General features: G+C 32.1%; 2 protein-coding genes across 9 annotated transcripts; one reads left to right on the forward strand and one right to left on the reverse strand.

Annotated features, from left to right (window-relative positions):
* Positions 1 to 60: 60 nt before the first annotated feature.
* Positions 61 to 20,646, reverse strand: LOC126915943 (restin homolog). Of its 8 annotated transcripts, XM_050721155.1 has the most exons (22): positions 20,499 to 20,646; positions 19,741 to 19,883; positions 13,919 to 13,987; positions 12,746 to 12,898; positions 12,476 to 12,673; positions 10,708 to 10,909; positions 9,609 to 9,828; positions 8,424 to 8,468; positions 7,226 to 7,366; positions 6,984 to 7,148; positions 6,378 to 6,398; positions 5,354 to 5,534; positions 4,615 to 5,286; positions 4,423 to 4,541; positions 4,047 to 4,359; positions 3,825 to 3,976; positions 2,068 to 3,746; positions 1,908 to 1,998; positions 1,797 to 1,827; positions 1,545 to 1,719; positions 1,296 to 1,474; positions 61 to 1,019 (listed from the first exon to the last, which is right to left on the reverse strand). In XM_050721155.1, exons 2-22 carry the CDS (start codon positions 19,850 to 19,852, stop codon positions 973 to 975), a joined length of 4,965 nt encoding a protein of 1,654 aa, XP_050577112.1. In that variant the 5' UTR covers positions 19,853 to 19,883; positions 20,499 to 20,646; the 3' UTR covers positions 61 to 972. The 8 variants fall into 8 exon arrangements, with proteins under 8 accessions (XP_050577112.1, XP_050577113.1, XP_050577114.1 ...); XM_050721156.1 differs by lacking the exon at positions 13,919 to 13,987; XM_050721157.1 differs by lacking the exons at positions 19,741 to 19,883; positions 20,499 to 20,646 and adding an exon at positions 19,074 to 19,254.
* A 512-nt stretch (positions 20,647 to 21,158) lies between these two features.
* LOC126915996 (myeloid differentiation primary response protein MyD88) lies at positions 21,159 to 23,023 on the forward strand. Its single transcript, XM_050721324.1, has 6 exons — positions 21,159 to 21,305; positions 21,402 to 21,598; positions 21,692 to 21,787; positions 21,868 to 21,995; positions 22,060 to 22,228; positions 22,307 to 23,023. The coding sequence occupies exons 1-6, from the start codon at positions 21,190 to 21,192 to the stop codon at positions 22,891 to 22,893; spliced, it is 1,293 nt and encodes a 430-aa protein (XP_050577281.1). The 5' UTR covers positions 21,159 to 21,189; the 3' UTR covers positions 22,894 to 23,023.
* The last annotated feature ends 31 nt before the right edge of the window (positions 23,024 to 23,054 follow it).

Raw genomic sequence — 23,054 nt, forward strand, 5'->3', positions numbered from 1 at the left:
GTTGTTGTTATTTAAAGTCATTGCTGTGTAATTTAAATAAATTTATGCAAAATACTCAGATCAGTCTCTTACAATTTTATTTTTTTTTTTAACTACAAAGTTTAGTTATAATTTATTAAATGTACATTTCAAGACAAGATTCAGATTTGAGACAAGATATCAACCCTGTATTAAAGCTTAAAGTTAAAAGGCAAGACAACGGTAAGTCATAGTAGTACAATTTTGCTGAAATGAATTTTGTACAAAGATTAATGGCAAAGAAAAACATACATACAAAATAATAAATACTTACTTTCATTATATTTCAGTACAAATTTTTTTCAGAAAAATGTACTACCAATCATGTTGATATAGGTTCTCAGACATTGTGAAGAAACACTGTGAACTAATTCTAATGGCTCGATCATTGAGTTTGTCAATTAAAGGAACTATTATTAAATGTGTGACGTTTTTTGATACTAAATAAATTATTAAATATAGTTACAGGTTGACATAAATAACTAGTATGTACATAATTACATTTGACTTTCGAACGTTTCTTGATGTTCGAAGTTTCGCATGGTATACGTTTAACTGTTCATTATACAAATAATAAACTATGCTCCCATTCTATAATATAATTCAGCAATGTATCATAAAATAACTTAGTCGTAAGTGGTAATAGAACTGGTATATGACTTTGTACTTTAACAATCACATGGAAGCGCAACGAATATACACAGAAATACATTCTGGTGAACATATATAGACTTTCAAATCATAAATTTAACACGAGGAGCACACATTTCTCATCGAATTGTCGATGTATTTTAAATGGACACACATATTTCTATGCAGGAGGACATGCACAGAACTGTAGCATTAAATTCTTTTATATAAAAATATACTCTGCAAAAATTTTAACAGGTCTTTTCTTTTGTATCTAAGATCTTTGAGAAGCAATGAAATAGGTCAACAAATGACAACACGCCATTAAAAGGTTTCAGCATCATCGCAATCACGAGTATCATGTCCAAACACTGTAAAACAGGTAAAACAATCGTAAATGGAATTGGATAGAAATACGAAAAATTGTTAGACGGATTAGTGTGAAATATTCAGTGTATACTTAAAATAATAACGTTGTATTAGTCTGTGTTAAGGTATTTGTCCAGTTTTTAACTAATATTTTCTAGGAATTAAAAAAGTCATTTAAAAGAATTTTAAACGCTTGCTTTTGTTCCTAGGAAAAAGAATATTATAGATGGATACGGAGAGAATTGCAATTCGCAAAGTTTTAAAGAATAAATTCTTACTTTCACAGTTTTCGCAGTACGGTCTTTCCACCGATGTTTTCTTCGGGGGCTTTACGACCTTTTCCGTGTCTAGAAAGTCTTGAGCTTGTCGTGGGCAATCTTCTGTTTCGTGTAAATCAAATTGTTCACAAATATCACAGAACATACGTGGCGCAGCCATTCGTTTTTCTAATGTGGTTCTAGAATTAATTAATGGATATCATATCATTGTTATAACATAGGCTTACTTAAAAATTAAATATTACGAACTTGGTATACTCATCAGCTTCATTGGCAGGTACTCCTATTTCAAGAACTTCAACTTTACATAGTAAAGCTTCGTTTTTACGTTGCATCTCCACTATTACAGAATTTAAGAAATCTATTTGACTTTTTGCTGTTTCATATTCCTCTTTTAACTTTATCATGTCAATATCTTTATCAACTGAAATTAATAATTTAGTTTTACAATAGAATTGAAAAATCAACAAAGAAGATTAATGAATTTTAAATAAATTTTACCCATATGTTGTTTCATATCACCTCCTGCTGCCTATAATACAAATGAAAATCTAGATATATTATATATTTATTTGTAGCAAATTTACATTAAATTGAAAATCAAGTACTTACATCATAATTATTCTTTATGTTTTCACGAGTAAGTTTTAATTGATTTGTTGCTTCTGTCCATTTAGCAGTAATTTGTTTATTTTCTCTTTCCCTGAAATGTAAAGTCCATATAAACGTGTGAAGTATTAGAAAAGTATGAAGCTATTTTTTGTGTACCTACAAATTACTTTGTGCTTCTTTTAACTGTGCAGATTCCGTGGATACAAGGTTTAATTTTTCTACCAAATTTTGAATATTTTTCTCAGTTTCCTTTTCTTTAGTTTGTATGGTATTTGTTAACACTTCAATTTTCTTTTTCTGTTCTACAAGTAATCTTTCAAGAGATTCTTTACTGTCAACCAGATTTCTATTTTCTTTAATCGCTTCACTTAGTTTACTTTGCATAAGTTTAACTTCTTCATTTTGCATCTGTTCATCCGTTTTCAATTTTTTCATTTGCGCATCTTCTAAGGCTTTAATTTGTGCTGTTAATTTATCGATTGTTACTTCTTTGTTATTCAAATCATTAACTTGTTTTTCTATTGTATCTTGAAGCGATTGTTGATGTTTTTGTAATTCAGAATTTTTCTGCATTGCAAATTCAAGCTCAGTTTGTTTAGCTTTCATTTCACATTCTAAAGTATTTTGTAATTTCATCACAGATTCTTCTTTGGAGCTTTTCAATTCTTTAATTATATGTTCTGATTCCTGAAGCATGTTATTTTTTACATCTAGTTCATTTTGTACAGTCTTCAACTGTGATTCTAACGTTTTTATATTTTCCTCTAATTTTGATTCTACAGATTTTAGATTATTTTCTAAAGAAATTTTTGTTTCTGTGATGTTAGATATTTCCTTTTCCTTCTTTGATAGCATTTCTTGTAATTTTTTCATTTCCTCTACATTATCCATTTGTTCCCTTTGAATAGACGCAACAGTGTCATTAAGCTTCAAAATTTGTGCTTCAGTTTGTTCAGTTTTCTTTTTCATTTGTACAAGAGCATCTTCTTTGACTTTAATCATTTCCGCAGCAACATCTAGTTTATCCTTCAATTCTTTTACTTCACTGGACATACTATCTAATGACGTAGTAAGATTTTTGTCAGTAGCTTCTTGATTAGCTATCAAAGCTTCGTTCGTTTTCTGTAATTCTTCATATTTTTTTTGTAACTCATGCAGATTAGAATTTTTTTCTGTCATTAATGATTCTAATTTCGCACGGTTTGTTGCTTCAGCTTCGAGTTTTTCTGTTAATTCTTCAATTGTCCAACGACTGGCACTTTGATTAGCTTCTAACTTAGATTTGATCTTTTGCAAAGTCTTTGTTGTCTCTTGAGAAGTAGTTAATTCCGTCTTTATGTTATCAATCACTTTCTGAAGAGATGACACCTCCTCTTTATGTGAATTTTTTAAAGTTTCATGTTGTTTTTGTAGATTAAGAATTTCTTCTTTGTTATTTTTTAGTTCATTTGAAAGATTCAATGATTCCTGAGTTCTTTCTTTAAGTTCTTCTTTAATGTAATCATTTTCTTTTATTTGTTTTTCAAGTTCTACATTTTCTGTTTCAAACCCTTTTATTTTGCTAGATAACTCCACGTTCAATTTCTTCTCTTTTTCCAATTCAGATTTATTATTTTCTAATTCTGAGCGTTGTTCTTGAATTAATGTATTAGCTTTGTTTAATTCTGTTTCGATATTAATCAATTTCAACTCTAATGATTTGAGCATAGTTTCATTCTTGAATGCTTTATCTTTAAATTCATCAAGTTCTTTTTCTTTTGTTCGTAAATCCTCATTGTATTTCATAAGTTGCTCCGATGAATCAGCGGAAGTACTTATCAAATTTGCAATATCAGCTTCCTAAATATAAAACGAATAATTAAATATTTTATATCTAAAAATTACATCTTTTAAACTTTAAATAAAGTAACTATTTACCAATTTTTCCTTTTGAGAAGTGACTTGCAACAGTTTATTTTCTGTACCAGCAACTTGTTGATTTAATTGTTCTATATTGCTTTGAAGTCCTTGGAATTCATTCTCCAGATTTGTCTTAGCTTGTTCCGATGAAGTAAGTGCATTTTGTAAATCTGAAACATAGACAACGATAATCTTAATTTAGTGATACAATTACTGAAATTTGATATTTATATGTTTTACCTAAAGTCTTTTGTGTGAGATTTTTTATTTCTTCATCTTTATTGGCAAGAATCGACTTCAATTCAAGGACATCATTTTCTAATTTATTGAGTAATAATGATTTTTGAGATATATAAGCATTTGCTTCTTCTATACATTTTGCTTTCTCTTCAATCTGACCCTGATAACGTTTAGTTAATTCTTCTATTTCAGCTGCAGTTGTTGAACGAAGTTCTGATAGTTCCTTTTCTTTCACTTTCAACTCTTCGCTTAATTTCTTCAATTGGACTGAGGAATTGGCCTCGGTAGCCATTAAGGAAGCGATATCATGTTCCTAAAGTAGTAAAAAAATTATATTTAGTAGTAGAACATAATATTTATAGAAAGAAGTACTTACCAACTTCTGCTTTTCCTGGACTATTTTAAAACTATCATCAGCAATTTTTTCGTACTCTTGGATTTGTTTAGAAAGCAAATAATTCTTTTCTTCCATTAACTTGAGCTTTTCGTTTAGTTCTGTAAATTAATATAAGTTAAGATTACACATTTTTTTAATCTGGTACTTAAATACCTCGTACTGTGAACATACCTTCCAGTTTCTTTAAAGCAACAGATAATTCTTCATCTTTTTTCTTATTTATATCAATTTGCGTGGATAGTTCAACCATCAGTTTTTCAGTCTCAGATATTTTTTGATCAAGCTTAGTAGAAACTTCTTTAATCTTCGAGTCTTTCATATTCAATTGTTCATTGAAAGATTCTGAAAGTTTGCTAATTTGCTTCATATTCTCAGTCTTAAGATTCTCCAATGCAACATTTTGTACTTCTAACTGTTTTTTTGATTGTAGTTCTAATTCTTCTGTTTTTGCTTTCAAAAGATTTTCCTTCTCTTCGACTATCTTATCATACTCTGACTTTAATAATTCCTTTTCACTTGTACTCTCCTTTTTAATATTTTCTATCGTTTCTGTAGCTTTTTGCAATTGCTCTTTCAAAGTATTTGTACTGTGTTCAAATTCCTTTTTCATATCTTTTATCAACGTATTCTTTTCCTCCAAATCTTTCGTCGCACATTCTATTTCTGTCCGCAAACTTGTCTCTGATTCTTTATGAACCGCGCTTTCTTGTTGATTTTCTTTCAAATTTGATTGCAATTGAGTTATTTGATTTATATATTGCTCCATAAGTTTTCTTTTCTCTTGCACCTCATTCTCAAGATTATTTCTACTTTCCTCCAAAATTTTATTCCGACTCTGTAAGTCTAAATCAATTCATGATTAAAATAAATTGTACAAAATAGTACACGATAAAATCCCTTCCCAAAGTACCTTCGAGTTGCTGCGTTTCTTGAGCAGTAGCATTTGAGACTTCATTACGAAGACGAGTCAGTTCTTCTTCCGTTTCGAATAATTTGATACTATCACGTTCAAGTTGACCAACACGTTCTCTTTCTTCCAGCAACAGCTTTTCGAGATCTTTGATCTTATTTTCATTTACAGTATTTATCACCTAACCACAAACGTACTTGTTTAGTATAATAATAAATCAATTTAAACAGACATTAACTAACACAAAGTGCATTAAGATGTACAATATCAATTTTCTATCGATAATGTTGGTTTAGGCGAGAGTGCAATAAAATACAAAATATAATTCTTTTTGGATGCTTCAACAAGTGTAAGACATATTATTTGATTTTGCAGAATAACAATATACAACTGTGTGTAACATAATTAAATCAAAAATATACAAATTTAACACAGTATGATAAACAAAATATGAAATAAATAGATAACAAATAAATAAATAGAGTAATAAATAAATAAATAAAAAAAATTACATTGATTCTTAGATTTATCGTACGATGACTTAATTATTTACTACGTATTAATAATTGATTCATACGTAAAGCACAAATTTGGCGTGAAAAAAAGCAATACTGAAAATAGCAATTATGTTCATAGTGCACCGTAAAGCATGTTAATCCCGCACCTTTCTAACGGATTGTACGTAACGATTAGATAAAAATCTATTCATTACATGATACAAATTTAACTTCTTCAATCTATAAACCTATCTTTTATCTTTTTCTTTTATATGCCCTAAGTAATTTACATACGAGCATCAAATAGTGCTAGTATAATTTCAACTCTAACATTTAATGTCAACGAAGATTGAGAATTAATTAGTTGGGGAAAGCATCGAAGAGATACTGCGACATCACATATCATTTTGACAAACTTGTGATGAAATGCTAAACGACATGACTACAGTGATGGTAAGAGAAGCAGTGCAGAAAAACAGCATCATCAACCCCTCCTCTATCCCAAATGGCTGCCATCGGATACTCACACATTGCTCACTTCTTTCTTTCTGAAAATAAACGATAAGTTTTTTACGTTAACCCATAGCCTAGAAACAAGCTTTTTTCATATACCATACGAAATCTTTCATTTTTTATTTTTGGTAAATTATCTTTTTAAACTTAAATAACTTTCCAAAGTTTCGATTATTGCTTACGAATGATTTGGGGCGGGGGGGATTTTAACATTTTATCGTTTTGAATTGAGTTACATATGTATATACTATGTATATACTAGCTTTGCCCATCACCATTTTATGTACAAGCTCCTAATACTAGGAAAAGCATGTTAATCTAGTCCCTAATTTTAATGTTCTGTAGTTCTTTGAAATTTTGCCAAGCAATTGATGTATAGTTAAACATCTCAGAACAGAAGTAGAAATTTGGCAAAACAAATTGAAACGAGAAAAAATATAAAAACCATGAACATGTTTTTCTATTCCACCTCGTGTTTTGTCGTTCGTTTAAGCTATTTCTAAAGTTCTTCCTAAAAATGTCCACACTTACCTTACAATATATCTCATATTAAATTAATATATTTTAATATATATCGTTTTATGTCTGGAATAAAAACTGTATACAGTTAAGATGTGTACCTGAATATCATCCTTGTTAACCGATTCTTCCTCGAAACGAAACAGGAGATCTTCGCACTTCCTCTTCTCTTCCTCCAATTGTAAAGCAAGTGCATTTTTCTCCTCGAGTAATTTTGAGAACGCAACCTCCGCGTCAGTAACGGTTTTTTGCATTTTCTCGCGATACTAAAATTGAAATGACACTTTTCAATATCATCATAATGTTAAACGACTAAATAAACTACGCATGATAATACTACAACCTGCTCATATTCTTTGACTACAGAAATAAGCGACTGTTCTGCCTGATCTGCTTGATTTGCGGCTTTCGTAATTCGTTCACGTTCTAAATCTCGTTCTTTCCGGAGAATCTCAATTTCCTGTTGCTTCTCCTTTAACGTTTCCTAAAAATGGTGGAGATATGTGTAAAAAAAGATTGCAAATATCGTTTGAATATTTATTAGGAATGCTCTATTGAAAGGATTTCTCAATGCAGCATTAGAATACATATTTAATCAAGAAATTCATATCATAATCGCGCGAGTTTATATCATAATAATACTTTCTATGTTGATCATAACAAAAGCAAATATTTAATTATTGCCATCAAAACTGTGCGTCTATGTACTTATGCAAAGACCATGTTTATTCTATTCATAGTGTGCTCTTTATCTTGACAGATTTTTGTCACCATTCTTACGTTACTCGAGAACCGGTTTTTGATGAATGCGTGAAAAGCAAACTAAGTTTGCTCGATAAAAATGCAAACCGCGTAGCGTTACACAAATACAGAATTTGCAACTTAAATATACATAATTATCGCTATATACAACAACGAGGACATTGTGTCGCTAACGATAAATACACGTAGAATACTTTATTCTCAACACGAATCTCAAAAGCGTGTAAACCGAGCAGCTTGAATTATTTATTACACACTTGATTTGATGACGTTTAATTAAATAAATACGAGTCGCATCACAAATGGCAGCGAAATAAATGATTGAAGATAAATTTCACAATACTGGTAACTTAGAATTCTTTCGTTCAGTTTAAACAAATAAAATAAAATAAAAAAAAATTAATTTACTAGAGAAGTATATACTCATCTAGGTGGGAATGAGATTTTTAAGGAGATTAAGAGGAATGGACGGATGATTTTATTAACATCACATACAAGTATTAAAATACTTTTGTAAGCTACTTATTATCTACTATAAAACTAGTGGTAACGCACTATAATATTCTAAATTCTAAATGAATCAACATGACAAATCTTAACTTTCAGATTATATCAGATTATATATCAGATTATATCTGAAGTTATGCAAATACATAGTCACAATACGTTTGTTAATGTATCTCTATTGTGTGGAGTGTATGAAGGATATCATCTATTATACTTCTAATTAAAGAGGGTATCGATAAGTAACCAAAATAAATGTTAGATCATAATCTCACCTGCAGGGTGATTCGTGCAGGTGTTGAGGTGCGAAAACCAGGCCGCTGGAATTATAGATGCAACAAAAAACAAAAATATATCATGCAACAGCCATACAGTTAATCCGTTCAACTCCTACCTCTTATTTACTTCCTCTTCCAATAAATAAATATATATATCATTTTTCTCTCGATAAAAAAAAATATATAAAGACTCTGTGAAAAGAATACTGTACGAATATATGACTTTCTTTTAAGCGTTCTATAAAGTTAAAGTTACGCCCAAAGATTAGGAATACTGGACATCTCTTTGGATCGTAAATTAGGTTCGACTTAAACTAATCTCTAACAATCGATAATGTTATTAACAAGAACAACAGCAACGATAACAAACGTAACACACACACACACATACTGATATATATCTATATGTACTGTATGTGTGCGTGTATCTATATCAATCTAACAACGTCACTATAGGACTAACAAGCTAACAACTCGCAGTTTCACTCGCAAACGCGTTTCAAAGCAGGTTTAAAGGAGGTGATGCTTTATTCGTACAAACTAGCAGAAACGCGTTCATTGTACTCCTTGGAATAATCAGAGAATTATTTATTCTACAAAAGAGCGTATCTAATACTTTGAATCTTAAGGTATAAATCTGGTACCAAGGCAAATACACGTTTTCCAAAATTTTAAGGCCATTGCCACCATCTGTTCGAGTTTCTTTTTTTTTTATCTTTGCAGGATAAAGTAAAATTTTATTCCTTTCTTGTCTTTTTCTTCTTTTTTGAAAAGATTCAAAATTTTAGAAATACATAGAATATATAACAAAACAGCCAGATGTGTGTTCATATAGTATTGACAATTTCAATTACATATAATTACAAAATGGTGCATGATCCCAAATTTTTGAACATTAACGCGTTCGTAATACATAGACTGCGGATATTCATACAGATTCAAATATTATTAAGAAATGGAACCTAAGCGAAAGTTTCGTACATTCTGTGCATTTACGCGTTTTTCAATTTCTCACAAATGTATAAAAATCCGCAATCATCGTTCCAAATGAGAAATCTATTCTTTCAATCCCCTGATTGTTCGAGTGGAGTGGCAAATAAATTGGACAGTCAGGAATCTGCGTTCTGCAGAGAAGATGCAAGCTGTAGGCGATCTTCCTCACTCTGGCTCCGTGAATCTTACCCTCGCGGCGCTAACACCAGCCTTGGTGGCTGTGCTCGCGGTGCTGATGATGCTCGACATCGAGAGCAATGACTCTCTGGAACCGGTCTTCCTCAGGGACGTGTTCAGGGCGGCGCCAGTTGGCTTGTGCACTATGCACGATGACCTTTTGCTGGACGGCGACCGGCTGACCTTGTGTGCGGGTGCGAACAGACCGTATTTAGGTCGACACTCGAAGTACCTGAATGAATGCTAAACTGATTAGCAAAGCAGAGGTAGAAAGCACGAGCTAATTGATCTTTTTATATTGTTTTTCTTAAACTTTAACCACTTTCTAAGTAACACAGAGATTTCTCTGTTGTCATGTGATTCATTTTGTTATATAATTAATGGAACTAATGGAAATTTAGTCTGATCTTTTTTCTGACCGCTTTTCAAGAGTAAAAGAGAATAGTGGTAATAAATGTCAAGGCTGTCGTCGTTATCCGTTTACATTTGTATGCAATCGAAGTTATAAATACAGCCATTGGCGTGATCGAATCGAGTTAATTAATTCGAAGTTGCAGAATCTAGGGAGAAGCTTGATCGAACAAAACGCTACTCCCACGCTGCGAATACCTGTGCCCTATTATGATCTGAATTAGACGTTTCTACAGCTCAAAATCTATACCGTTCCTCTGCTTTATGTATCATAGATTAGACTTGCAGAGGTATTGAAAAATATATTTCGTTGATAAGATTTATCAAAAATTAAAACAATTCAACAAAGATAAGATCTAAAAACAAAAGAAAGATAATAAAGAGTCCAAAGAATCTAAGAAGATAATAGAAAAGTTCTTTTTTCATTTAAATCCAAGCACCAAAGTAATAAAATAGCGTGTCTAATTTTCTTGGACAAACACGTTGTGAGTTAACAAGCGAATCGCGAGGAACGCGTAAATGTTAAATAACAAAATAAATCAGACAGATAAGAATAAAAATGTAAAGACTGATACATATCTCTTCGGGGCATAAAAAATTGTTAAAATGGGGAAAAATCCATCACGCATTAATTAGGGAAGCGATGTTGGGCGACTGAAATTTTTGGTTCAGACTATAAATTTCGAATATCGATGCAGACCTCTTGTCGTTGACGGAACCATCGTTCTTTCCAATCGGCTCATCTAGTTCCACGCCGCACCATTCGCCAAGTGCAAACTCTGTGATACCGATGTACCTGAGGACACCGGTTTTGCTGCCTTGACTGGACGATACTATTACCCTGTCACCTATCCTGAGATCCCTCTGCGATACGGTGGACGATAGACTCGTCGTTGATGCGTCTGCGTGACGAGTTACAATACGTTTCTTATAATAGATGAATTTTTTAGAGTAGAAGAATACATGCATGAAACATTAAGATTACGTAAAACCATTTTGTCAGAAGGTGTTTAAGATACTGGTGATTGGAATTAACCCTCAGCTACAGTTAGAAACGAGTTTCCTAATGAGTGTAAGGTTCATATAGTTATGCTATCACGAATACTTTGAACGTAAGATGTTTTCAAAAAGATATAGAATAAATATGTGAATGTTAAAATATTTCTAATATTAGTAGTAATAATGATGAAATAAGGAACACAAATGAAAAAAGAAACTCATTAGTAGTTTTACAGACAATTTAATTAAAATCTGTAAACATTGAGAATTTGATAGCGAGGAATTTTTTAAAGAATATTTAATATATGCGTAAGGATCGTTTAAATCTAAAACTTAGTTGAGGGTTAATCCAAACATTTCTACGTTTACAATTTTTACAATTTAATCGACGATAAGAAAGTGAGGAAGCGGTATCCAAATTTATTTATTAAACAGACAAAACTCGTTGCGTGGAGAATTAACTACATAAATAATCGGACATCGAAAAACCTAGACTACGCTACGATGCATAATGGAAGAGACAGTAGTACGTCGTTCTATTTGGAGAGATTTAAAGTTTTAAGTGTTTAGGTGATAACGCTACAGAACAGGGAATATTATACAGCATGCTATGTATTAGACACAATAATAAAACAGTCTAAATGGTGCAACTTTAAGCTGTACAGCGTGCGACTGGACGTCCACTCAGGAAAGCATAAATAATTTAACAGAGAATTTTGCAGACACCATTTCCTTACCTAAACGATCTTGAAATAATCAACGATTGTCAAATAATAGGTTGTTGCATAAATTCTGTCTGATTCTTGATTTACATAAACATGTTGCAGTCAATGTTATAATAAATATGACAATTCCATACATATACAGTCTATCATAAATATCAGAATACCCACTCGTTACATTTGTTGGAAAATTTTAATCGATATATATATATCAATGAAATAACAAACTTATAACAAAGTAACTGAAAAATAAAAGCAACAAAGAGCGTTCAATTTGTATGATGACAAATGTGGTACCATGAAATTTTCATCTTTCTCAGCCACGGAAACGAATAAAAAATTTTGAGCTCGTTAGAATGCAACATACAATAAATTCATTGACGATAAATGCGATGATCTTTATAAAAGATGCATCACGAAAGATCCACGTAGATCAATTTTGTACATCGGATTTCTGCAAGATCTACTCTGGCAGATATAACTTATGCAGCAACCTAACACAACTTATATTGTACAATTTACACGATACTCTATAACGTACATCTTAAACCTACAAAATTCTCAAACAGCAAACGAACAACTCGTTTCTATTCTACGATTCTAACGAGAGGAGACACCCAAAAGAGGAAAAAGAAAAGAAACGAATTCTTTCAGATTCTTCTTGTACGGTTCTCGTTCCAAGCGTTCTTAAACAGAAAGTTCAAGCACACTACGGACGAGGAGAATATCTCTTGCAGCGTTCCTTACTTAGAGACGGAGACATGGACTTGCTGAGGCTTCCTTTCGCGCTGTCACTTGGCGACGTAGGTGTCTTTTGTATCGGTGATGTTGCGGTGATGATATCGGTCAACGGTGCTCTGGTCAGTCTGGTCAATCGAGAGAATATTCCTCTCTTTGGTTCGCATTGGAAGTATCGACTGCCAGCCACGGATCCATCGTTCTTGCCTGAAGCGTCCACTCGTTCGTTAATTTTCATCGCAGATGATTTCCTTCTCGAGGATAACGATTAGAGCTTACCAATAGGTTCGTCCAGTACCACTCCAGCCCAATCTCCAGGGGCAAATTGAGTTTCGCCGATATAAGCAATGGAGCCTGGTTTCGTGCCACCGACCCATACTCGATCTCCTATTATGAAGCTGTCCGTGTCCTCCGTCAGAACCACGCTGTTATCTAATCAGGGTGGAATTACATATAAGCGTGTTTAATTGCGCTGCTGGGTTGCTTTGCCTCGTTAGAGATTTTTGTTCGAGCGTGTTTTCTTTTCTCTTTTAATTCGTTATTTCGGGGAGGGAAATAGGTTCGTTGAGTGGATTCTCTAAATCGAGCCTTTTCTTCTACTATCATTTTTCTCGATTCGATATTTTAGGAACGCAGTTTTTCGTTCAAGTTCTTTCTTTTCGATTTATTTTAGAAAGGAAGATAAACTCGTTAAATACGAGTTCCCTTCTTTATTCTTATTTTATTTAGGGAAAAAAGGTAAACTCGTCGAGTGGAATTTTTTATCCGAAATTTTCCTTTTTTTTAAAATAATTTTATTTTATTATTTTACAGGGGAAGATAAACTCGTTGAGTGGAGTTTTTAATTCGAGCGTTTCTTTTCCCCCGTTCTTTCTAATAATGTTGGCAAAGATTCCTGTCGGTGAAATATTCCTTTTTCTTTTAATTTTTACGTTAATATCGGCTATAGAGCTCGTTCATTAGGCAACAGACATACACGCAACAAAAGCTACACAGATTCACAAGAAAAACGATGTAATTGTATGTAATCTTTATCGCGGACCGATGCGAGAATAATCGCTCATTTTCAGAAAGATTAGTCAGCTCTAAAAGAATCTGAGGTCACGGATGTGTTGATTTAAGTACTACGAGAATCACAGTTTCTGGACGAATGCCAAGATAATAGAAATTCTATCGCAGTCAATGCAAGAATGAAGTCATACGAAATTCGCTACACTTTTTGCACTGCGCTGCACTTAATTATTTCTTACTATATTCTTCGTATTAAATACTTTAATAAATATTATAATTTATTGATAGGGAAATGCGATCGGATAAAAGATGACCAAAGAACATGGCAGGGTTAATATCTTATCATTTAAATCTCTAAAAATTTAACGATTATTTTTTGCACTCACTGTAGCAAAAACATAAACTAAAAGAAGAAAAACAGAAAAGAAATAAAGCACCTACCTGATCCTCTGCGCAGGCCAGCCTCGCTTAATCGACGGCCGTGCGTTTCCCAGAGATGATCCATCTGGTCTGTGGTCATGCAAAACAACGCAGAACAATGCAAATCAAACGAAACAGAAAGCATGCTTTCACGGGACAAACAAGCTTCGTTTATCTTCATTTGGTCTTCAACTCCGTTGAAGAGTTGAACGCCACGAAATACGATTTAAAAAAAAGAAAAAAAAAATTATAATATTAAAGTGGATATAGTGAACGTCACATTGCGTACTGGAAGATCAAGATTCGCGTCATGTGTTACGCATGATAACACAAATCGTAATACGTTTTTTTCTTAATTGCACTTTGCTGATACGTAAGACAGGAAGTTCATTTCCTATGGGCCAAGTTATTAAGCGTAAAGTTATGTAAAACAGGGATCAACGAGGCGTGTTCAAGTACAAATCGATCGATGATGATGCTGTAAAATTTTGTATTTAACAGTTTAATGAATGTGCAAGTAAATATATTTCGTATTGATAATTAGATATAATAAAAATATAGTTTGAAATAATTGGAAACGTGTATCTACGTATTCAAACTTCAGTAATTGAATATTTAGTAAATATTGAATAAATTAATCAACAGGAAACAAATTTCAATTACGTTTAACAAATTTTAATTACAATTTTAATTACGTACAATTTGGATATATCGAGTACTCGAATATTATCCTTTCACTATTCGATTGTATATCGTAGGTTCCTATAGTATTTCTACTTTGCTATTTTAACTTTGTTTTGATACTTAAGAATTTTTAAAATATTTTTCTTCATTCATTTTTTAGGCAATTTCACTCTATATATTTCAATATAAATTATTTAATCATTGAAAGAAGATGGAATGAAGAAAGAAATATGTATCGTGGCTGTCTCGACAATAATTTAATTACAACGTAGGTCGAGCGTGTTATCTCGTAGCTCGCGATCTCTTCTAGTAAAAAAACTAGAGAAAAATGTCACGATTCGCGATTTAATTAACTATTCATGAGCGATCTGTGGGCGAGCCGGTGGTAGTAGGTCGGTCGCGTGGGTAGAAGCCTCTGTTCTACGAGATCAATTCGCGATTAGAGCGAAACTATCGAACATCGGATCATGCATTCACGATACGGTTAAAGATAATTTTCCGTAGAATTTTTCCGTAATTTTCGTGAGATTTTTCGGACATAATAGTTGCAATGTACGAAGATTGTACAATCTTCTGTATGATAAGAAAAATGAATATAAATAGGATGAATTTTAGAATTAAGAAAATGAATAAATAAATAGTAAAAGATGCTAAAAGAAACAATAAAGTAAGATTTCTAGAAATCCTTTCCAAATTTCTCCATAGCAATAAATTTGCGAAAAATATAGTATTTAAAATAACATAAATTAAAATAGTATAAAATAGTATGAATAATTCATATTCAATAGTAAAGGAAACCTATATAGTGATAAATGTTACAATATTATATTGCAAGATAATTAGAATCATTGCGTTGCAATAGTAACTAGCCGATTTGAACAATATTATAAGATAATCGTATAAGATATATCGTAAGATAATTAGAATTACAAGATAAGTAAGTAAGATAATTACTGTATTACAATGATAACTAACCCAAGATGAATACCAAACCCAAACTACTCAAGTATAAATCGGCTAAATAATTTAAAAATCGACCATAAAAGATTACGACGCAGTTCCACTTTCCAAATACATGCTATATAAAGATCGATGCATCATTATCTAACGCTTCGAACCGTCACACGTGAGTCATTCAGAAAAAAAGTACAGAGAAGAAACCATGCAAGTCGGATGACCAATTAAGTTCAGGTAAATCCTACATATAATGAAATGGCTATATAAAGCATTAGTCCTATTTTAATTTACTTCTAGCGACAAATATAGTAGACAAGATGCTATCAAAATAAACTTTGTATAGTATCAAGCACTTTGACCGACTGACACGTGCTATCCTTTGTGATTAGATCCGTACAAATAGTCATACGATCCAAGATACTTCGGTTCCGCACCGATGTAAGTAGACGATCCATATGTAAACAAGGTTAATAGTAGTACCGATTCGATTACTATTAAGGTCAGGTGGCAATTTGTTCCTGGAATCTAATCCAATGAACATCCCGCGTAACGCGATCTTCACAATCTCTGTGACCGATTCGATTTTCAATCACGTTCAACCAGTCACTCGCTGATGCATCCAATTTTTCTTGCGTACATACTCCGTTGAATAATATTGAACGATGTATTCGTTGTAGAGTTTGAAGCTACGGTTGGAAGCTTTGAAAGAGTTGCATTTTTCTGGAAATTTGAATTTTAGATCATGATTGATTTGTTAGAGACGAATTCTAATGAAAATTGTGAAAAGTCGTAAAAAAGTTTTTCAATATTTTCAGAAGATTAAATATCGTAAAAATGAAATCCACGCGCTACGGTTCCTATTGAAACTCAACGCTAGATATTCTAGAAATTCCACTTTTAGATATCTTGGAAATGAATTCTAATGGAAATTGGAAATTCATATAAACAGATTTTTCTGTAATTTGACAAGTTTAAATATTATGAAAATGCAACCTAAAATTTTGTAGCTCCTATTTAAAAGAATAGATAATAATGTATACAGTTGAAAATCCTTCTAACATTATTATGAAAGATTATAGAATAGACAATTTTCACGCCAACCCTCCTATCTTACGTATGAAACGCAAATGCACTTAAATTGCATTTAAAGAAAAGAAACTTAATCCCAACCCAAGAAGGTGTACCTAAACTTTAAGTATAATGAAATTATTTAAGAGAGTATTGGTAATGCATGCAAGAAATTATATTCTACATCCGATTAACGAGTGACGTATAGCCATTAAAGGAGATAATGAATGCGATTCACCGTGTTGTGTTACTGGCGCCAACAAGCTGGTGGATGAAATTCGTGAATTGATCTGAAAACCGGTTGCCACTGCCGGTGTGAATATCAAAGAGGTCTAAAACAAGTAACATCCTCGGTCTCGTCCACCATATTTAGTCGATGGTGCCACACGGTGTTATTGAACATCATGAAACCGTGATTACGTCAGAACGAAAGATTGTCACTTTAAAAAACCAAGCATGACCTATGAAGGAATGCTAATGGGATCTGGAGAAAAAAAAACACGTGTAAATATTTGTATGACGTGTTTGCAACGTTGGTATCACGCATGCTTGACCAAACTACTTGACCAAAGAATTTTATGAATATTGGTCACCGTAAACCACAAGTAGAAAGAAACATTAGGTATCAGACACAGGTAATGATCTGAATGATCTACATTGAAGATAATTAATAACAATGGGGATGAATTCTTGATGTGATCATACATGAAACATCAACTGTTAACCTTTGCCATACCAATATCTGCAATAAATTGTGAGAGAATGAGCGGATGATAAAAAATAACTTGAGGCCTTAACTGGCGGCCTTTCGATCGTTAAAGGGTTAATACATAGAAAACACCGATTTTTCTCCTATTCAAATTAATAAGGCTACTTTCAGTTCTTTAGGTTTCCGGCAAAGGGGAATCATCCATACCATAACATTCTCAGTTTTTTAAATTCTAACAACAGAACGTTCCAAATTTGTTCAAACCCTGTTCAGGCTCATTTCGGTTCTTTACATTTTCGATAAAGAGAACTAAATGAACTATCCTCCATCTCAATCACCATACGTTATTATCATGCTCTCTTAGGTAACTCCAATAAAAATATGCAATTCGAAGGACACCAAAGTGCGCTCAATCTTGTTTTCCTCCTCCTTTATTAACAAAGAATCTCTATAATGATGAATATCAGATACCAGGAAATCAGATCCACGTCTACGTTCCGATGCCAATTTGCAAATTCACATTTGTTACCTTGAGCTTTTCTATCGCGTTGCGAAACCCAAGGCGAAGCGGCGCTACGCGCACGACCGATCATAGCTGCAAGGTGGACGCCGTGAAAATCCCTGCCCGAAATGGAAAGCGTGGCGAGCACGTGGGAGGAAAGACGAAACGTACGGTTGGAAATTGAGCGTACAATAAACACACGCGAATTGCATAACGCAATATGCGTCATGCGACAATAATTGCACCGACTGCACGCGTTGCGAGTCCCTTCCTAGCTGCGGTACAACCGAGCCACTGGATGAACCAATAAGGCAAGATAGCTGCCCTCGATGCGAGACCAGGCGCTTTTGTACGAGGCTAGCGTCTCTTTCCGCTCCGCCCGCCCGTGAATAATCGAACAGACTATCTGGATCTTGCCGCTTGCGCGACTATTCTAGAACAACATCAAGGTTTAGTCTTTGATCATCAATGGATACCCTTGTAAGAAAGGTTTTAGGGCTGAAGTGATTAGTGCTTCAGAGATCTTTAGGGGTTGTAAAGGTGGTGATGATATTTGAGCTGAAGCGATACTCAGAGAAGCCAAGGGATGATTAGGATTCTTGAGGAAATCACTTGATAATATGAAGTTTAATCTGAGTGAGAGAGAGAGAAAATCTGAGAGTTCTAAAGCAGATCTGTAGGTATATAATGATTTATGCGATGCACTTTTGTGATATAAGAGATATGTATGATTGATATTTGGTAATTTATTGGAGGATTCAAACATGTATGTTATCTAATAGTTTAAATGAGAGTTTAAGGCTGAGGCATTTGGTGATTTAAAATGGAGAATACTCAGAAATAAAGATTTTGCATCTCAATATAGTTAATTTAATTGACTGATTCAAACATTACTCTGAAATAACTGAGAGTAGAGCTATAAAGTAAAATAACAACAACTACAACTTTCAAAAACAAATAAAGTTTCTGAAATGAATGGAGAACAGCGAAATAAAGGCTTAATTAAAATCAACCCCAACAAATCCTGACAGAGAATCTCATAAAAACATCCATTAAAAATTTAAAGAAAAAATCTATCAAACACGACCGAATTAATTGAAAAAAGCAAATTAATTAATGATCTATCGTTTAATTAGTAACACTAAAATCAAGTGGAATTCACTTTACCGTTTCAACTGATCTCTTCGATGAAACAAAGTGCTGACGGTACTCGATAACGATCTTAGTATTTGTTAGTGAGAAATCGGTATATTTACCAGATCGCTCGGACGAGATGTGTTGCGTTGAGAGGTGGAAGAACAACTCGCGAGAAGTTCGAGAAGTCGGGCTTGTAAAAGCATTCGTTCACGCACGTCTCAGGGTCTCGTGGGCGTACTCGTTTATGCGGCGTGGGGAATTAACGGAGCCCTTTATTTGTATCGTTTCCTCGACTAATATACACAAGTGCTGAGTACGAATCACATTCGACGATTCATTATTCATTCAAGTCGATTTTATAATTATTGTCATTATAGACTACAAATACAAATGTTTACATCGACTTTTCTACTTGCTCTATCTATAAAGAACATTATGAACAAAAAATAAGAGAAGAAACAATATTTGTATTCTAAATGATACAACAAGTCATATAATATTATGATCATGAAAAGTTCAAGGAGATTTGTACGATTAGATACTATCTCCAGGTGATATTATGTTATGAAGTGAATTTCTAGAACCTGTTCATACATTATGTATACAATTAAAATATGATGTTTCTTAAAATATTTAAAAATTTTCTTCAAATTAAGTAATGTTTTACATGTAAGAGACAAGGTATATTGGACGCTTAAGCTAATAAAATATTGGATAAAATCATATAATCTTTCCAAAACATGCATATACAGTGTGATATAATAAATAAATTTGCAAAAGACTCACTCATTGATGGTCTTGGAGGTGATGGCGGAACAGCTGGTCTTGGTGGTAAATTGCTACATGGTCGACCAATTTTTGAGGGTGGTCTTATTCCTGATGGTTTTGAATCAGTCATCTTTTATGTATGCACTCACTGTTATATAACACTGAAACATACAAATGAAGGGTTAATAAAATTGAAGGAAAAGTATAACATACATAAGAAAATAAAAATTCTAAAATATAGATATACATTGCTATATTTTAATAGAATATTAGTAAAGTAACAGTAGTATATAAATATTATGGTATACAAAATATCAATGGTAACATTTTTTACGAATTACAGAATTCAATACTATATATAACAGAATAATTTTAATTATAAATATGACAATAATCTTAAATCATCTTAATTGCCTTTCAATTCTTTATTTATATTTAGTTTTACATTGATTTTCCGAAAGAAAAAACATTCGTATCGCATTCAAAATTCAAAAATCATAATCGAGAAGTCATTAAAGTACGTTGAAGTCGAAATCAAAAACTTGAATTGCGCACTCACTTAAGTAAAATACGTAATAATTATGACAAATGTTTGACACTTGTTAAAAAGCATAAAAATACGATCTATTACCTTTACATATAAAAATAAAACATGTTAAAATATGAATTTCATTTGAAAACGGATATTATGACGTTAAAAAAATGTCAAACGGAAAGTTAACCTCATTGAGATGAAGGTTCATTGTTTAAGAAGAAAAGAAGAACAGACATCATACCTTATTTAAATATGACGTGATGTTTTTGGGAACAATCAATTAACATATTTTACAAGCAACAATTAAAACATCACTATGTTCACGAACAAGCACCGCGAAATATTCGCACAAATTCACACGGCAGTCAACGGAAAAGTGACAATTACTGGTGCCAGAAGCGCTGTCACGGTCTGCTGGCGAATTAATTTGTAACTTTCTGACAATATTCTTTGTATTTAAATGTAATTATTTATATCGATAAATCTCTCTCACACACTGTCCAATCTTTTTTACATAGTTAACATATATTTTATAACCTGTCTTATAAATGTTTTTTACGATTGATTATCACCTTTAATAACTGCCTTTTTCTATTTGCAAGCAACAACGTTTTCAAGTTTCATTACTGTATTATTACTGTTTGCGTTTTTCATAAAGCAATGAAGAAATAAATTCAATATATTTTTATATTAAATAAAGATTTGAATATTAATTTAAAGCTTTCGACATAATAACCAAACTTTTGTAAAATTAATATGACAAAATGTCTGATATTTAAATAAATTTCTTTGATTTTATCAAACGTCAAACTTCAATTGGTCATTGAAGAGACACATTTCGCGGTACAATCACATAAACAGGTTTGAGATACTTTCGCGGATTTTTATAAATCAGTTTTGAGGTTAGATTAACATAACTTAAAACATAAAAAATGACGGTTGAATTATCAACAGTACCACTTGCTTCTTTATCCGTCCAAAGTAAATGTGTTATTTCGTCATTATTAAATCCTCTGAAAATTTTGCCTTCTGAAAATGGATTACCAAGGTAATTCAGATTTTGTTAATCTGATAAACTCTTTTTCAAAGTTTCAGTTTTTCTATGTTAACTCTTAATAGTTAATAATTTTTATCAATTTCTCAGAGATTGGAGAGGCCTCGCGCACGTTTGCAAATTAAGTGGAGAAATAATACCACTATTGACATCGCATCCAGATCCAACTGCATATATTTTAACAGTTTGGCAACAGCAACGAAAAGATATTACACTGAAGGATTTACAGACTGTGTTGGAAGAAATTGAACGATGGGATATCTTAGATGATACATCAAAACTTTTTGGTTTGTACTAATTATAATATGTAATTATATTTTGTTACATATGCATTTGGCTTTAAATCTAAATTTCTCCTTCCTATCATATTAATATTACAGAGAAAGATGGTGAAAGATATCTAGAACAATTGCAAAGGTCTCAAACATCGGCTGAAGTAATTTCAAATGACATTGATGAAAAAGTTCTTACTGTAGGCAAGTAATATAAAGTATAATGTGATATAGTTAGTTGAAGTAATCAAAAGTTACTAGATATATATATTATTTTTTAACAGATGATATTCATAGACTAAGACAAGGATTAGAAAATCAATATTATGATGCTTTCTTATTGTATGCTGATGAAGATGTTAATTGGGCCACTGAAATGTTGGAAAAATTGGAAAATAAATATAACTTGAAGGTAAAGAGATAAAACTAATATTGTGCATGAAAAAATAATAAAATATAAATAAAATGTCTTTCAGCTTTGTGTAAAAGATCGTGATTTAATTGCTGGAGTTACATTCGAACATGAAGCTGTAATGACTTTGATATCAGAACGCTGTAATAGACTAATTGTTCTAATATCAAACAATTTTTTAAAAAGCCCAGCAAACAAATTCTTTTTGAGCTATGCTCAAGCATTAGGCATTGGTAAGTTTTGATATCAATTCATTAAATAATGTAGATTGTATGATTTGAATCTCATATTATACTATTTATTCTAATCAGACAAACGACAAAGGAAAGTTATACCATGTTTGTATGAAAAATGCAAATTGCCACCACAGCTACAATATATGTTTGTATTAGATTATAACAGAGTGGGTTTGTATGACTTCTGGGGAAAATTAAGAGACTCTGTACAAGTTGTAAATAAAGTAGAAGAAAATACCAATATTGTCCCTGTGAAAGATTTCAGCAACTTTGATGTGAATAACGAAAGTAAAAAAGATAAAGAAAGTACAAAAGAATCTTTTGAAGTACAAAAACCTTGCCTACAAAATAATAAAGAAATACTTAATATAAAAGAGAATCCAAACATTCCTGAATTTGACAGTGTTCATAAGTTGAAAGATGATGATAATTCGAAAGATAATTTTTTACAATGGACAAAAAAGAATTTTTTACAGTGGTCCAAAAAAGAAAATAATAGAAAGGAGTACGTACCAATCTCAGAGACTGTTAGTTTACCATCTATCGGGGATCTGGATACATTGAGTACATCAACAAAGTCGATAGAAGAAAAGAATAAAACAAAATTTATAAATAAATATGTAAAAAAGGTACAGTTAAAAAAGATACTTGTCAAATCATAAAGAAGTGCATCTTATTAATGTATTTCTGTTTAATATGTGAAAAACAAAATATATGTAATTATATTATATTTAATAGTAATGAAGTATATACTTGTTAAGTCTTTAATAAAATGTTATTTTTTATGTAAAATTGAATATTTTCATTCGCCAATATATCGATT

The sequence above is a fragment of the Bombus affinis genome, chromosome 5 (assembly GCF_024516045.1).
Source record: "Bombus affinis isolate iyBomAffi1 chromosome 5, iyBomAffi1.2, whole genome shotgun sequence".
NCBI classification, from domain to species: Eukaryota; Metazoa; Arthropoda; class Insecta; order Hymenoptera; family Apidae; genus Bombus; species Bombus affinis.

Bases quoted from the DNA above. Each gene is read 5' to 3' on its own strand.
- LOC126915943 (XM_050721151.1), bottom strand. From the start codon at position 18,046: ATGACGCATATTGCGTTATGCAATTCGCGTGTGTTTATTGTACGCTCA. The intron at 7,367-8,423 runs GTGAGATTATGA...CACCATTTTTAG, and splicing joins CTGCACGAATCACCCTGCAG to GAAACGTTAAAGGAGAAGCA. The intron at 4,360-4,422 runs GTAAGTACTTCT...TTACTACTTTAG, and splicing joins TCCAGGAAAAGCAGAAGTTG to GAACATGATATCGCTTCCTT.
- LOC126915996 (XM_050721324.1), top strand. From the start codon at position 21,190: ATGACGGTTGAATTATCAACAGTACCACTTGCTTCTTTATCCGTCCAA. The intron at 21,599-21,691 runs GTTTGTACTAAT...TTAATATTACAG, and splicing joins TGATACATCAAAACTTTTTG to AGAAAGATGGTGAAAGATAT. The intron at 21,996-22,059 runs GTAAAGAGATAA...AATGTCTTTCAG, and splicing joins AAAATAAATATAACTTGAAG to CTTTGTGTAAAAGATCGTGA.